Here is a 17303-nt window from a genome sequence, read left to right on the forward strand (position 1 = left end):
CTACTTCTAGAGAGAGCTCAGAGAAGAAGCAACTATCCTGAAGCAGTCAATGCCAAGGAGCTCCTGCTGGGTGAGGTTTGGCAGTGCAAGCCACGAGGGGCTTCAGCCTGGACCATCGGACAGGCCTGGAAAGCAAGGCTCATTCAGCCCTCCCCCTTGAATTGAGAGATCCTCTTGCCTGAGCATCACACATGAGGCACATGGATTCAGGCCTCAGACCACGCCAGACTCCATGTTCCACCTCTCTGTTGCCCAACCAGGCAACCTGGGGAGAGCTGAGGGAGGCTTCCCATCCTTCCTAGGACTGTGACCATCATGATACTCACCGGGGGAATAACGGAGACCCACCTATTACTGTCCACCTCGACTGAGAGTTCAATCCTGATGAATGGCTCCCCTATAAGAGCCGGCTTCTCTGTTGGGGGTCTTGGAATCTTGACTACACCCTGCCATCTTCCAAGTTGTGCTATTTCTGCCAAGTGGTACCTGGCACGACAGCAGCTGGATCACTGTCACTGTGAACTGAGTGACCAGTGGGACATTCACTGAGATGGTGCTATGGTCTGAGTGTTTGCACTCTCCCAAAATTCACATGTTGAAATCGAAAACCCAGTGTGATGGCACTAGGTGGTAGGGCCTTTGGGAAGAGGCCCATGTTGTGAGACAAATCTGTCCACACGGTGGGAAATGGCTCAACACACACACTTCATTAAATACAGCCAGCCAGCGATTCATAAACTCATTCATTCATTTATTCATTGGCTTGCCAATATTTGAGGGCACTTATGATGGGCCTGGCACTATCTTAGGTTCCCACAGGGAATTACAGAACATTTTAAACTGTATAACATGGAAGTGCTGGGCACAATGCTAGCATATGAAGATACCAACCTAATTCACACGGCTGTGTGAAGAGGGATGGATGTCATAAAAGATCTTCAAGGAATTTTTCCAGAAGTCAGATGTGTATTTTTTTTAATTTGAGATGGAGTCTCACTCTGTTGCCCAAGCTGGAGTGCAGTGGTGTGATCTTGGCTCACTGCCACCTCTACCTCCTGGGTTCAAGCAATTCTCCTGCCTCAGCCTCCCAAGTAACTGGGATTACAGGCACCCACCACCATACCTGGCTAATTTTTGTATTTTTAATACAGACAGGGTTTCACCACATTGGCCATGCTGGTCTTGAATTCCTGACCTCAAGTGATCCACCCGCCTCGGCCTCCCAAAGTGCTGGGATTACAGGCATGAGCCACCGCGCCCGGCCAGGATGTGTATTTTTAATATTATCATTTAGTTTGAGGAAAACAAACTAGTTGTTTGTTGATATAGAGATACATCCCCCGAAAGCCATTAACAAAACCCCTCAACTATCAGCTTAAAACACGTCTCTGCATTTTATTTTAAGGAAAACAAAAACCTGGTCACAAAACATCTTCAGAGAACAGGATAAGTGAGGAAACAAATGAAATGCATGGGAGTAGCAAATCTGGGGCCATGGTCATTTTCAAGGGGCGGAGCTGACATGAAATCATTTTGTTCCCGGAAAAGCAAGGTTAACTCAAGCTGTGAAGCCCAGATGGCCAATAGATTTACAGCCATCTAAAGAGGAGCAGAATCCTTTCAAGAGTTGAATTATGATGACTTGTAGTATTGATTAGATGAGAACACCAACCCTGTATTCAGCAGAGAGTTAGGGAATGAGAAGCAGAGGGGAGATGGTGGTGGTGATCGTCTTTATGTAGTTTTCGAAGTCACTTCCGAAAAAGAAGATGAGGTAATAGTTGAATATGCCAGCGACGGACATGAGGAACAGGAAGAGTATGATGCGTTTCCCAAATATGTAGCCAGGGGTGCTGGAAGAGAAGGAAAAAGAAAACTGTAGATGCAGTGCAAATGACACCAATTTCACACACACAAAAATGTTACCCCTTTTAGATACATGGGGTTTAAATTATAGCTCCCTGGATTCAACAATGCTCCATTTTCCCATTTACTTCATACGAAGGATGGAAGTGTCTCAGCTATTACTAGCCATTGAACTTATTTCAAACCCAAGCGAAGAGAGCCTAGACCTCAAAACCCATTACCGCGAGGGCTGTCATGATTTCCTTAACTCCAGAGCTCCTTGATGGCCTGAAGTTGGCAGGTTCTGTTGATCACTGGGCATCCTCACTGCGCATTAGGACCATTCAGACCCTCTCTGTAGCTGCCCCTAAGAACAGACACATGTGTAATGCAGGACTGTGTTAGAAGTGAAGTTTAAATGAGCCGATAAAACTGGTGGAACCTGAAAGGTGCTTCGGCATCTGAGGGCTCATTTTATTCTCCTGAGGCTGCCTGGAGTAATTCACATTTACATTCATGAGAGCTGGGCACCCAGCAATGAGAGACAGGCCCTTGCATTTTTGAGTGGAGAGAGAGACTTGGTTTTTGTTGTTATTGCTGTTGTTTGTTTGTTTGTTTTTGAGATAGAGTCTCACTCTGTAGCCCAAGCTGGAGTGCAGTGGTGCAATCTCGGTTCACTGCAAGCTCCACCTTCTGGGCTTAAGTGATTCTCATGCCTCAGCCTCCCAAGTAGCTGTAACTACAGGCACGTGCCACCATGCCCAGCTAACTTTTTGTATTTTAGTAGAGATGGGGTTTCGTCATGTTGGCCAGGCTGGTCTTGAACTTCTGAGCTCAGGTGATCCACCCACCTCGGCCTCCCAAAGTGCGGGATTATAGGCGTGAGCCACCATGCCCAGCGGAGACATGTTTTAATACACTCTATCCTTCTCTCCAAGGCACTAAATCCTAAACTGCATCCACCAATGAGATGTGACCTCCTAATGGCACGCAGAGGCCACCCTGCGTCTGCCCTCCCTCTGCAGAGCCCTCCTCTGACTGCCGCCATGTCTGGCCCATTGAGTGGTGCTAACAGGTTGGGAAAGTCCAAATGACTCAAGAGGTTGTTAGTAAAGATCCCGGGAAGGCACCCTTAGGCAATCAGGACCGCACAACGAGATGAGCCAGCTCAGCCCAGCAGCCAACTTCATGCTGCCAAGTGCCGTTTCCTGCCATAATCAGAGAGAGCAGCATTTGGCATCCACAGGTTTAATATTAGAAATCTTATCAATTTGAAAGGCACCCCACATGCTCATAATGTAACTCATAATTTATTTTTATTTATTTATTTTTTTGAGACTGGGTCAAGCTCTATTGCCCAGGCTGGAGTGCAGTGGCACGATCTCAGCTTACTGCAACCTCTGCCTCCTGGGTTCAAGCGATTCTCCTGCCTCAGCCTCCTGAGTAGCTGGGATTACAGGTGCCTCCCACCATGCCCAGCCAATTTTTGTATTTTTGGTAGAGACAGGGTTTCACCATGTTGGCCAGGCTGATCTCGAACTCCTGACCTCAGGTGATCTGCCTACCTCGGCCTTCCAAAGTGCTGGGATTATAGGTGTGAGCGACCATGCCCAGCCAACTCATAATTTTTCTACAGCAGGAGTCTGAAACTCACTCAGCCATTACGTATCAAGCTGCTTGCTACTCAAAGTATGGTCCATGGACTAGCAGCATCAGCCCCCACTGGAAGCTTGTCAGAAATGGGAAATCTCAGGTCTCTCTGGAACCTAATGAATTAGCATGTGCATTTTAACAAGCTCCCTGTGGGACCCACTCACATGGGAAAAGCACTGCTAGCTGACACCAGCCCTGTTCCTTAGCCAGCTTCATTCTCTCGCTGTTTTCCTGTTCAGTTATGTTCATGAGATAAGACATCTTTACTAGCTCCTTACGGGGGAAAATAAACATCCCAAAAGAGGGTGCTGTGGGCTGAATTAGGTCCCTTCCAAAGTTCGTATGTTGAATCCTTACCCTCAGTTCCTCAAAATGGGACTGTATTTGGGGACAGGGTGTTTAAAGAGATGATTAAGGTAAAATGAACTCATATGGGTGGACCCTCCTCCAGTATGACTGGGGTCTTACAAGAGGAGATTTGGACACAGACATGCTCAGTGGGAAGACAGCGTGAAGACACAGGGAGAAGGTGGCCCTCTTCAAGCCAAGGAGAGAGGCCGCAGGAGAAACCCACCCTGCCCACACTTTGATCTTGGACTTCTAACCGCTAGGACTGTGAGAGTATAAATTCTGTGGCTTGAGCCCCCCGGGCTGCAGTACTTTGTTATGGCGGCCCCAGCAGATGAGTACAGAGCCCTCTGCTAGTGCTGCTAAGGGAAGTGAAAATAAAATAAAGAAGTCCAAGTAAGGGATATTTTTTAGCCAGAGAATAGAGGGTTCAGATAAATTAAATTGTGAAAAGTCAAATATCATGGTGGCTCAGATTTATCACACAAATGAGGCCACCATACGCTCATTACAGAAACAAGAAAAAGTGATTTGCGAAGCTGTTTTACGCTCAAGATAAAACCGAAGTGAAAAATGAAATGGCCGCGCCTCCTCAGGAAATAGTGGTGTTCTTCAATTCAGGTAGGATTTTTCCAAGGTCTCAGGGCATGTGGTTCCCGCAGCATTAGGACTAGGGTGCTTTAACTCTTCCCAGGCCGTGTACAGGGTGTGGAAGATAAAAGCTCAGCTTCCTGCTCCCTTGTCTGCAGGGCTCAGGGAATGTGACCCCAGGTCGGGCCGTCATTAGCTGTACCTTTAAGTATCTCAGGTTTGGCGATGGGGCCACAGCTGTGGCAAGCGAGCATGGTGGGCAGATGCCGAACCTGCCCCAGGCTCAGGCCAAGCTGCGGAGAATCTGAAATGCTGTGAGCAGGGAAGGAAGAGCTTGGGGGCCGAGACAGGGCACACCAGGGTCATTAGCCCTTGAACAAACAAGATATCTCTTTCATGTTTCTTTTTTTTTTTATACCAACCACAGAAGAATCACTAATCTTTCATTGTTTCTAAAAGTTGGTACATGATTCTAAATGAGTGAGGAAGGTCAGAATTAAATTATTAAGCATCTGTTGGGACTTCCTTCATTCTCACAGCCATCCTGTGGGGGCGTATCGTGAACCTATTTTCCATCTAGGCAAACAGAGCAGAGAGCTTGCACGATTTGCCTCAGGTCCCACAGCCAGCAAGAGGCAACGCAGGTGTTCAGACCTGCCTGTGTGAGACCAGAGTCCAGCGCTTTGCACTGCAGTGACTTCCTAAGGATGCCTTCAGACTTTGGAGACTAGGATTTGGCTATTAGTTTTGAAACAGCTGTGCCCTCCACAGGCAGCATAAACTTACATGAAAACACAAAAGCATCCTGCTAAACAATTCCCATCTCAAAGGTGCTAACCACTCCTAGGATGAGGTGCCGTAGTGTGGGAGATGAGGGCGCCCATGCACCCAGAGCCCTGAGTTCCACCCAGGCGTCGTAGGTGGCTCACGCCTATAATCCCAGCACTTTGGGAGGCCGAGGCTGGCAGATTGCTTGAGTTCAGGAGTTCGAGACCACCCCACCTCAGCTCTCTGTGGCCCCCCACCAGTCACCACCCTTCTCCCACTTCCCACCCCAGGTTCTTAATGTGCACAAAATACGAGGTAGGAGCAGAAAACATTACAGTCCCTTCTTGTTTTACAATTCTGTTCTTTTCAGAACTTATGGAAGTCTCACTGTAAGCCTGGTGACCTCTAAAGAAAATAAAAATTGTAAGCTCTGTGAGGACAAGATATTTCTCCTCTGCCCACCCACAAATATCCAATAAATCAGGACCTCTGCAAATATTTCTGAAGTGAATGAATCATTTCTCAGAAAAGAGAAGTGAACAGCCTTCAGCGATTCCCAAACTCCAGTGTGTATAAGAATCACCTAAAGAATGTGTTCTCTGAGAATGCAGACTCATCTGAGAATGCGAATGTTCAGGCTTCCTCTGGCAGAGATTCTGATTCGTAATTCTGGGATGGGGCCCAGGAATCTGTATCTTTCATAAGCACCACAGATGATTCTAATACTGTTGTTTGGCGGGTTTCGCTTTGAGAAACAGCAGCCTTGATATCCATCTATGCTCCCTGGCCTTCCAAAAGAAGAATGTTTGTCCTCAAACTCTGGTGAAGTATCACCATGCTCCACACTTGGAGAGGCCACAGACTCTAGAACACTGATGCTGAGGAGAAACGACAGCGAGGAATCAGTCTTCTTGCGTTTTGAGAACTAGGTCTATGTTTATTTTGGTGAGTTGAATATTTTTGGTCTTGCAATGTGCCCCTGGCTCTAGGAGACACCTTGGGTCTCCTTGGGGACAAAGGCTCTGTTATGTTCACTGTTATTCCTTCAGCAACTGACCTGGTACCTGGCACAAAGCAGGGAGCACATATCTACTGAATGAATGTTGAGTGAATGAGGAGTGAGTGAGCAACTAAGGAGAAGGAGGAGTAGGGTAACCTGAGTTCACTGGCCTCAAGCGTTGACAGTCATTGCCTACCCACCATTGAGCTGAGAACTTCAAATTGCCAAGAGGATCAGTGGGAGCCCCGACTGAGGACAGGACTCTGAGGGATAGGAAGAGGGAGCAACCTAGTGCCCGCTGGGGAAGGTAGGTGATAAAAGGCCAAGAGTCAGTTGCCAGTTGGTGCCAGGTGCCATTGAGTTTGGGCCCAGGTGATAGCTTAAATGAATGAGGAAGAAACCAAGATTCAGGCTGGGCATCATGGGTGGCTCATGGCTATAATCCCAACACTTTGGGAGGCCAAGGCTGGCAGATTGCTTGAGTTCAGCAGTTCAAGACCAGCCTGGCCAACATGGCGAAACCCTATCTCTACTAAAAATACAAAAAATTATCCGGGTGTGGTGGTGCACGCCTGTAGTCTCAGCTACTCAAGAGGTTGAGGTACAAGAATCACTTGAACCTGGGAAGAGGTGGAGGTTGCAGTGAGCCAAGATCAGGCCACTGCACTCCAGTTTGGGCGGCAGAGCAAGACTCTATGTAAGGTGAGGCGAGATGAGGTGAGGTGAGGTGAGGTGAGGTGAGGTGAAGTGAAGGGAGAGGGAGGAAGGGGAGGGAAGTGAGGGGAGTGAAGGGTGAGGTGAAGTGAAAAGAGAGGCAGGGGATGGAAGGGAAGGGGAAAAGAGAAGAGAAAAAAGAAAACAAAGAGAAGAAAAGAAACGAACTGGGTTCAGTTAACTGCTGGGTAGTAACTGCTACAGGTGAACTAAACAGGATAGAGGAAGGGGTCAGAGAGTAAGATGAAGGGCTGAAAATAAGAGCCAGAAACTTCTCGAGGGCATTAAAAAGGGAACTACAAAATCCTCGCAGGGCAGCCTGAAGCCTGAAGGAAGAAGCTCAGACTGGGGCATACATTGTGCAACGTCTTCCCTGCCCACTGGACCAAGGATGACGCTGAACTTCCGAAGTGGACAGGGCTGAAGCAACTTCTGGAAAGGGGCAAAGGACCATCTGGGGTCCAAGAGAGAAATTTCAGGGGAAGAATCTCATCAAGCAATTCCTCCTCGGTGGGTGAGGTCAAGAACTACAGCAGGTCCCAAGGGCATTAGGTGTCTGCAGATTCCAAGTGTGACATAACCCAGGAACAGAAGGGGGACCTGGGGAGGAGGCGGGCCTAACTGAAGAAGTTCTCAACAAGTAGCTTCTAGAAGGCAGGATTGAAAATCTCCTTGCATTTAACCATAGAGCCCCTCTGGCTTGCATCTATATCAGGCCATATTTTGGTCTAGATTAGGCTTAGACATTTCTTCTAGTATCGATTACTTCTACTGATGACAACTACTCAGCGTGGTTGTGTTAAGCAGTATCTGTGTTAAGAAGGACTCTGAGGCCAGTTTTGGTCTCTGCAAGAAAGAGCACCATGATTCATCAGTAAAGCCTACCACACCCACAGGGGAGGAGAAGGGGATCTTGAACCCATGCACACAGTGGGTTATGGAGCTGGCGGGATATTCTTATTATCTAAAGCAGGAGACCAGGGAGGGACATAAGAAGTCAGGCCATTTATATTTCAATGAGGTCTGAAGAAATCTACTATTTTAAAGATTTCTTATAAACCAATCTTCTATTGTTTATTTTTGTCACCTCTGTTCGTTCCCTAATAGGAATCAGTTACTAAAACCTTTAAAGTTAAAAGGACATGTGGGTAGGTGGACACATTTTGTCATGCTCTGCAGATTATCTCGGAATTAAAGCAGCTGTAGGATCTTAAGCAAGTGGTGACAGATGAAGAGAGGAGCAGTGACTGAGCCACATCCCTGGGACTTTGCGAGGGGTAAGATAGGGCTGCACAGGGAGCCAGGCAAAAGAGAAGACCCTCTTATTTCATTGCTAGACATTCCACCCCTACTCTTAATAAGGTAATCACATGGGAAAAGGCATGATAGAGCTTTTCCAGGGCAAAAGAGAATAAAGAATATCATTTAGGGCAGTGTTGATAAGAATAGGAGAGATAATGGAATTGTGGTTTTAGAGGATAAATAAGAATGCTACTAGCGAGGAATGAAGAAAGAGATGGCACAGGGAAGGATCTGCCGAAAGAACAGTCATTCTTTTTCCAGCTGCAGCCCGGCTCGTGGTCTAACCCTGTCAAGTCCTTGAGCTTCACAGGCTCTCAGGTTTTCCAGATATAGCGCTTTCACCCGCTAACCTCCCCAGGATGTCACTGCCTTTATCACTACTGAAGGATGCTATCTAATCATAGAGCCCATTAGCCACTAGAAAGGGGTGCTATTGTAAAAGACAGAGCGGCTGTGAACATAGAAAAGGAAGGAAAATGGTGTGGAAGGCTGGGGTCGGCACCTGGGGCAGCAGCCTTGCAGAACGCATTCCTGACACCTGGACCCCTACTAGTGCATTAGGAATTGCAATCTCTAAGGAACTGATGGCATACTCTAACTCCAATGTTTCTTCTGTAAGTATCAGCATTTATTTTACTAAAATCTAGATTTCCTAATCCAGGTGTCAGGAAGGTACTGTGCTGCTTTGGGGCTTTCTGTCTGGCAACATCTATAAACAATGCAATGGTGATGCTAGTCAGTTTCACAGTCTCATGTCTGCACCTTTTTTTTTTTTTTTTTTGATGGGGTTTTGCTTTTGTTGCTCAGGCTGGAGTGCAGTGGTGCAATCTTGGCTCACTGCAACCTCCGCCTCCTGGGTTCAAGCGATTCTCCTGCCTCAGTCTACCGAGTAGCTGAGATTACAGGCGCCCACCACTATGCCTGGCTAATTCTTTGTATATTTTTTAGTAGAGACGAGGTTTCACCATGTTGACCAGGCTGGTCTCGAACTCGCGGCCTCAGGTGATCCACCCACCTCAGCCTCCCAAAGTGCTGGGATTATAGGCGTGAGCCGTCGCACCCGGCCGTCATGTCTGCATCTTATTTTCCCAACATTCTTTCTGCTGGCCCCTGGAAGATCTGTTCCTCAGGACAACTTATCACAAGGTGCAAGCGTTCATTCTCATTTCTCTAGACAAACAGTCAAACGTTTCACTCCCAGGAGGCCTGGGAACCCAGACACAAAAAGTCATTCCAGCGCCAGACTCTGTAAGGCGGGAGTGCAGGGTGTGGGACTGCAAGGCATGTGCAGCGAACAGCACTGAAGCACCCTTTGAAAGTCAACACCATGCAGAGGAATTGCTTAATGAGAAAAATGGGCAAGTCCCCCCAGCTGTATTTTCAGTCTTCGAAGCTCAGAGAGAGAAGGATCAGAGGTCCTAGTCAGCCTTCCCCCTCCCACCCAAGGGGGTGCTACAGAGCCATGAATCTAGTAAAATATTGTTTTGAATTATCACTCTTCCTGCTCAAAAATCAGGAATCACTCCATAGTTCTTTAGTAGTCCCCGTTACCTACCTCTGCGTTCTCTCTCCTAGGTAACCGACAAAGTACTTTTGCCTCACAAACAAGTACATCAGTCCAGCAAAGGCAGCAGGAACTAAGTGGAGAAATGAAAACACCTGTGTCAGTTTCGTAGCCACCAAAACATGCCGTTAGCCTAGTTTGAGCACAATCATTAGGCAATCAACATTGGTCACAAAATCTAGCAGAGGACATGCGCACTTCAGAAAAAAAAGCCCAAGGGCTAGAGGAAACCCAAGAACCTTCCTAATACTGATAATAATGACCTTATGCTGGCATCATGGCATTGTTTACAACAAACTTGTCCAACCCACAGCCTGTGGGTCACACATGGCCCAGGATGGCTTTGAATACAGCCCAACACAAATTCATAAACTTCCTTAGAAACATTATGAGATTTTTTTTTTTTTTGCGATTTTTTTTCCTTTAGTTCATCAGCTATCAATAGGGTTAGTGTATTTTATGTGTGGCCCAAGACAACTCTTCTTCCAGTGTGGCTCAGAGAGCCCAAAAGATTGGACACCCCTGGTTTACAAGGTATTTGCATAGCCATCATCTAACGGGCGTCCTTTCAACATAACTAGTACCCACGTTTCTACTTCCAGCTGCGGAAACGTGGGTTCAGGTGGTCCATCAGGCTTGCATAAGGCTGTCAGCTGGTAAAAGGGGGCAGCGGGTAGGGCTTAAACCCTGAACCCAGCTCTGAAACTGGTTCTCTTAAAAGTACACCCTTCACCCCGAGCCTCCCAGCAGCACAATGTTTAACCTTTCCTGAACCAACAGTTACCGTTTAGAAAAGATCTCTAGGGAAGGAGATTCCCTTTGCATTCTAGCCTTTTGGGAAACTGCCTGGAGCAACACCCCCAATAACCCTATGAAGTCCTGAAGGCTTAGCGCTGGCAGTTAACTCAGCTGGAACTAATGTTATCTGGAGCCATAGCTATAAAAGCCGTCTAAAACCTGCTGCCACTGAGGGAATATGTTTCACCTGCCGCAGTGCTCCTGGCGTTTGAGGAACTTGAGTCTCCAATCCTCCGAGCTCGCTGGTAAGGAGTGTGTTACTGTCACCGTCTGACAGATGAGGAAATTGAGGCTCAGGCCACAAGAGGCATGAGGACATCTGTCTTTTTTCTAGATCATCCCTGAGCCTGGCATAGTGCCTGGCACATACGGGTTTTCAAAATAATATTTGTGAAATGAATGAAAACAAGGCCAGTGAAGGGGTGGAATTTGAAACCAGGTCTTTCTGATTACAAAACTTTATCACTGCCACCCGCATTATCAATAATAACATTTGTTGCGCTTCAGTTGTTAGGCGGAACCGTATGAAATGCTATTTTTGTAGGTCATAAATAGTCAGATATTGGCAGTTTTACATGGCTGAATCTGGTATATGCCAAGCACTGTGTCGGGAGTTTTATACATATTATTTCACTCACCATAGGAATGCTACTAGCTAGACCATGGGCCTGTTTTACAATAAGGAAACTGAGGCTTGGAAAAGCGGAGTAACAGCCTGGAGTCACACACTAGCAATGAGCGTCCTTGGATTTGCCTCCAATGAGCCACTCCCCAAAACCCATTTCTTTCCACAGTTCCTCCTGCCTTCCAAAATACTACTGTTATCTGGCAGATAAGAAAATCAAAGCAAAAGAGAAACTGTGAGTTTCGGCTTTCTTTCTTATTTATTTATTTATTTAGAGAGGGAGTTTCACTCGTGTTGCCCAGGCTAGAGTGCAATGGTGCTATCTTGGCTCACCGCAACCTCTGCCTCCCAGGTTTAAGTGATTCTCCTGCCTCAGCCTCCCGAGTAGCTGGGATTACAGGCATGCACCACCACGCCCAGCTTATTTTGTATTTTTAGTGGAGACAGGGTTTCTCCATGTTGGTCAGGCTGGTCTTGAATTCCTGACCTCAAGTGACCCACCTGCCTCGGCCTCCCAAAGTGCTGGGATTACAGGCGTGAGCCACTGTGCCCGGCCCATGCTATTCTCTAAAAATCGCAAAACTGTCACAATCACAATTTGCGTTGGGCAAAGTTTTTTCTATGTTGTACCATCTCAGTGATTCTGCTTCAACTTACTGGTCCATTTTTCTTTCAGTGGGAACCCAATTGAACATGAGCTAACAGATTATGGGTGGAAAATGACCACTCAAACCCCTGTGCGAGGAAGGTGGGTGCCTCCTGCAGGGAAGTGGGCTGCTGGCATCAGGAGGGTACAAATCCAGGCTCTAAAATTCTGATGTTCGTGCAAGCCATTTGTTCCTCTGGGACTTGAGCTTCTGCTCTATGAAGTGAGGGATTTGCACTAGAATTATCTTTGGGTTTCCTTTCTGCTCAAAAAATTTCCACAATCTGTTTATTCATAAGAAATCATGATTATCAACCAAGGTTTACTGATGATTTTGTCTGCTGGCAATGACAAAGCTTATTTTGACAGGAAATCCGTATTTCCAGGGCTCCGAAACACCTTCAAACTCCCACTGTATTTATCTGGTTACAGCAAGTCCGCATTCATCTAGATCAAACATCTAAGACATAAAAAGAACTGTAACTCCTAGTAAGAGCATAGTTTGACTTGATTTTTCGAGTAATGCGAGACATGTTGCCTATTTAACTCAGGATAGAAAATAGGAAACGGTGAGCTTACTGACAGCCTTCTCAGCACAGAAGGAGTGCCACGTGGTGCCCCTTAAGTGGTTTCTGCTGCAGCCTCACCTCTGCTCTCTGTCACTGAACTTAGTTCTTTTCCCGCCTGACGCTTCCCACCCCTGTCATTGTCTTCATTCACTGACTTCTGTGGTCCATCTTGCCAGCTGGCCTGTGCTTCGCCGCCACCTCTTTTATTTATCACTGTATATCTAGGCACAGGGCTTGGCACAGTAGCTCTTCAATATAGATTGATTACGTAAATGAATAAAGTAAGAGGATTTTTGTGAAAAATCCAGAATTTTAAGCCAAGAGACCCAGGCACTCATTCTGCCTGTGTCATTCACCAGCTGAGTAGCTGAAAGCAAGTTACTTCATCTCTCGGAATCAAAGTATCCTGAAAGGTAACAAAGGACATAAGATCTACTCTATCTACTTTATAGAGCGGGGAGACAAAAATAAGTCTTACATAGTTCATCATGGGACTCTGTGGCCTTTCTGCCTGTGCCCTCCAGGGCCACAGAAGCTGGCCAGTTCATGCCCATCGGCCACCAGGCACAGTGCCAGGCATGGCCCCGAAAGGGGACCAAAAGTATGACTGATTTCCACTCAATGTTAAATCAACTCTGGAAGTTGATCTGTATTTCCAACTTGCTCCAGTCAAGCCTGTGGGCTGCTGCTAACTGTGGGACGGCCAGGGATGTGGCATCCAGCCCGTGGCTCAGTGGAAACATGCCTGAAGGAGGGCCACCACACTGGAAGCTTATCAGCAGAAGAGCCCAGTCACAGTGGCCCCAGAATAGATCCCTCAGGCACTCTCATTAAAATGCCCTTGTATCTGAACTAACACTGCTTAAGGATTCTGAGTCACATTTAGCCTTAAACCACCCTTGTCAGCACAGCAGCTCTCAACCAGCCACCAGGGAGCAAGCATTAGCAATGCATTATCACACGCGCTCTGCACGGGCGCAGAGCATGCCTGAAACACAGCCTCCCGAGGGCTCTCACCTCTCCAGGGCTTCACAGATGGGAGCCAGGGGTCAGGCAAAGTCCTTTCAACAAAAAGCCTGCCCTTTGAACCTCCTTGAGATGCACTTTATAGAAGGAGAATGAACAAAGGGAAGTCTGAGTTACCTTGGCTGCAAAGTAGCCCCGCAGACCAGAGCACAGCGAGGAAAGTGGGGTACGCATCTACACAGTTCTGGCTGTAGAATAAATAAGGAGAAAAACAATCAGATACCAAGTTACTGCAATGTGGTCTGAAAATTAGCTGAAAGTTGAAGTTAATAATCATCATCATGTATGAAACATAAATCCCATTCATAATTCCACTTACATCTACCCAATAAGATGGGGCAGCCAGCTGCCACCTGGGAAACAAACAATGGTATAAAGCAAACACATGTTCATAATCCATTAACTCTGTTCCTACGGTGACGCGTAAGGGAGACTTGGTTTCCTGATGTTTTGCTTTGGCAGGGTTCCTGTTCCTGGCAGCGCACCTGTGCTTCTTGGAATCGAAGAGTGAGCAATGCAGACAGAGGATGTGGCCACACTGGCATAGGGGTGGTGGGGGAGGGAGAAGAGCCCAACTAAGGAAACTTTTCTATCAGATCCACAAATCAGCCCAGGTCAGCAAGTCAGGCTGAGCAAAGAAAGGTGATCTTCAAGCATTAAAGACACCAAGGTCAATTCAAAAAAGCTGGTGCTCAGAAAGTTAGCTTACTGAGCGGGTGATCACTGTGTGCTGGGCACAGTCCTCACTCCCTGGAGAGTTCTCACTCTACTATGGATGTTTCACACCCATCCTCTCTTAACTCACCATATTCCTGTGAGTTCACATGATGATTGTATGAGTTTCCTCTTGCTGCTGTAACAAGTGGCCACAAACTGAGTGGCTTAAAACAATATGCCTTATAATCCCAGCACTTTGGGAGGCCAAGGCAGGCAGATCACAAGGTCAGGAGTTCAAGACAAGCCTAGACAACATGGCGAAACCCTGTCTCTACTAAAAATACAAAAATTAGCCAGGCATGGGGGCGTGTGCCTGTAATCCCAGCTACTCAGGAGGGTGAAGCAGGAGAATCACTTGAACATGGGAGGCTGAGGTTGCAGTGAGCCGAGATGGTGCCACTGCACTCCAGCCTGGGCAATGGAGTGTGATTCTGTCTTTCAAAAAAATTAATTAATTAGAATTAAAATATCCACGTGGACAGAGTCCAGGTCCAATTCCTTTTAGCTCTCAAACCCTGACTCAGTGCTGCCCTCATGGGAGATGGGTGAAGGCAAAGCCCATTAATTAAGGCCAAGTCTGAGCCGATCTGCCTGGGGTATCTGTTCAGCAGCTGCCCCAGAATCTTGAGCTATCTCTATCAGTCAGCAGTTGTGTTTTATGCTAAAAATACTTGCATCTGTCTTTTTAATCCACCAGTATCATTTGTCCTTCATGCTATTTTTCCTTGATAGCCATGGTCACTAAACATTTATGATCCCACACGCCATCGACCAAAAGTTTTGAGCATGCAACCTTATAACAAGTATATTTGCATATAAACTATATACACATACTACTGTCCGTGTATATGTTAAAAATGAGTAAAGCTTCATTTCTTCCTGCAGCCTCATGGGTCATCTTGTAACCCTTTTCAGTGTTCTTGGATGCCCCTGGGGAAGCTGCTCCTGGGACGACTTTCTCCTAGAATAACACACAACCCTATTCCCAGTGGTTTCCTGACACAGGCAAACAGACCAGCTGCCTCTGGCTTTTGCCAGCATGTAGCTGCCTGCTGCATTGATCTTTGGCCCTTTTTACAACCCAGACAGGCACACATATACATGAAGAGGGCTTCCTCCGTCTGCAAGCCCAGGGAGGAAGTGGTCTTTGTAACAGAACCTCAGAAGTATCTAGACAATTTTTATCTTACGGAAAACTCTCCACCCTGCCTGCTTAGTTCCTACCTTTCCATGGCTGGCTCTCCCCTCCCTCATCCTTCACCTTCCTTCTCATGGAGGCTGAGTGTACAGACCCGTGGGTTTTGAGGGCTGGGCTGAAGCACCCACACAGTGGGGATGCCTGAGCGGCAACAAGCACCTTCCACTCTCCTCTTACACTTTTCATCGCTGGAGCCCCACAACGACTGTGGAACTTCCAAACGACCTTCCCAAATGACACAGCACAACCACCAACCAAAGGGCACTTCTGCAATCTGGAGGCTGGCAACCAGTGAGGCCAGGTCTGAGTACCATGGCTTCTTAGAAACAGAGCTGTTCACTCCTGAGGGAACATGGCAGACACTACACAGCCTGGCCTGCTCCATTTCTTCTTCATTGCCAGCAAAATGGAAACCTAACTTCTAACCACATACATTGAAATCGCGCCATAACTTCTCCAAACTGGTTGAGCTGAGGAGTCCATAGGAACACAATGTGATCAGTGAGAATGCAGTCACCTGGCAGAAGTTTCTCTTTCCAAACTGATAGAGCATAGTAGGAATGCTGTCTTTGGATTTCGTCTGGGGAGAAGTTTTGACCTTGCCTCATCAGAGACACCTCCTTTGCACCTCTTGCATGTGGATGTGTCCGAGGTGGGACCCTAGTCTTTTTCTCTGCAGATGGTGCAAAGAGGCTGACAGCAGCCGACACAGTTTCTGTAGTCTCCTCCAAATGGTTTTCAAATGTCTTAAATCACACCTTTCGACATCTTAAGTTAGTTCTGAGAATTAATACATGGAAGGCCTAGATGTTAAAATAGAAACCTCTCTACAATCAGTTTAGCAAAGGATTTCCTTGAGCTTGGACTGCTGGAATAGCCCTGGACGGAAGTGCTTGGGAGAAGGGAGTGGAGCCCAGAGCATGTGGGAGCAGGCAGAAAGAGGGAGATCTGGGTGGCCCGCTGCAGCAGCACTGTGAGTGTTCAGGGACTGTCTGAAAGGAAAATGCCCAAAGAGGGCAAGGGCCAGGCAGTCAGACTGTGACTACCGTACTAATGTGTTCAAGAGCGGCCCAGCAATTTCAGAGCGGAGGGAGGGAGCTGAGGAGACGCTCCTTCCAATTCCCGCTTGCCTACACCTCACTGAAACAATTAAAAATACCTCGATGAGGAGGACTGAAGAGAAAGTGTATCGGTGAGTGTGATGTAGGCCTGTTCAGTCGAGATCCCTTGAAGCCATTTTAATTCACGGGAAACCAATGGTACCGCTGAAGGGGAGCCTCCCTCCCATGGTGCCAGCAGCGAGCCCAGGGACTCCAGCCCTGCGGTGTGAATCTTTGTCCTGCGTTTGCACCATTCTTGGCATTCTGAATGCATTTTTCTTGGGTGACCATGACTCCCCCTTTGGAAGGATCTCTGGGGACATCAACGTTGCTCGTGGGCTGGAACTGAAGGCCAGCTCCTTCCTTAGCTCCCTAGCATGAGGCCTTCCTCTGTGACCGGCCCCTAGTCCGTAGTCCATAGTACCCAACACACCTACCGCTGGCTGAGCCTTGAAATACACTCGCCATAAAGGAGAGAGGAGGATTTGAATAACATTCATTCGGATTTGCATCCTGAATAGATTGCACCCATCTTTAGGAGCTGCTCAGGTGCTTTCAAACAGCCTTTTTATTCAAAGAAAAGAATGAGAGGGGGGAAAGCACCTGTGTAATGTCCCCATTCTTTTTGTTCTTATTCTAGTTGCTCAAGAAGCCCCTGTGTTAGAAAAGGCACTGGTGTCACCTCCAGACTTCCACCTGCAGGAAAGTGAGGGACAGGTGAGTTGAAGGCTGTCACCAGCGTGTCCTGCCTGTGGCTTCTGAAGGCGACTGGTGAGTCATGGCTGGTGTTCACAGCAACAGCCCTGGTCTAACCCCACAGGAAATAGGTCAACTTCCCT

General features: G+C 47.3%; 1 protein-coding gene across 3 annotated transcripts in view; it reads right to left on the minus strand.

Annotated features, from left to right (window-relative positions):
- Window positions 1-1370: 1370 nt before the first annotated feature.
- The window catches only part of ALOX5AP (arachidonate 5-lipoxygenase activating protein), a 47283-nt gene continuing 31350 nt past the window's right edge, over window positions 1371-17303 (minus strand). For all 3 annotated transcript variants that reach the window (XM_033236037.1, XM_033236046.1, XM_033236057.1), the window contains exons 4-6: window positions 13567-13637; window positions 9777-9858; window positions 1371-1853 (exon numbers count right to left, since the gene is read on the minus strand). In XM_033236037.1, coding sequence (XP_033091928.1) covers window positions 1691-1853; window positions 9777-9858; window positions 13567-13637 — 316 coding nt within the window. In that variant the 3' untranslated portion in view covers window positions 1371-1690. The remainder of the gene's footprint in view (window positions 1854-9776; window positions 9859-13566; window positions 13638-17303) is intronic.

Source organism: Trachypithecus francoisi, unplaced genomic scaffold (assembly GCF_009764315.1).
Source record: "Trachypithecus francoisi isolate TF-2019V2 unplaced genomic scaffold, Tfra_2.0 Contig01461, whole genome shotgun sequence".
Lineage (NCBI taxonomy): Eukaryota > Metazoa > Chordata > Mammalia > Primates > Cercopithecidae > Trachypithecus > Trachypithecus francoisi.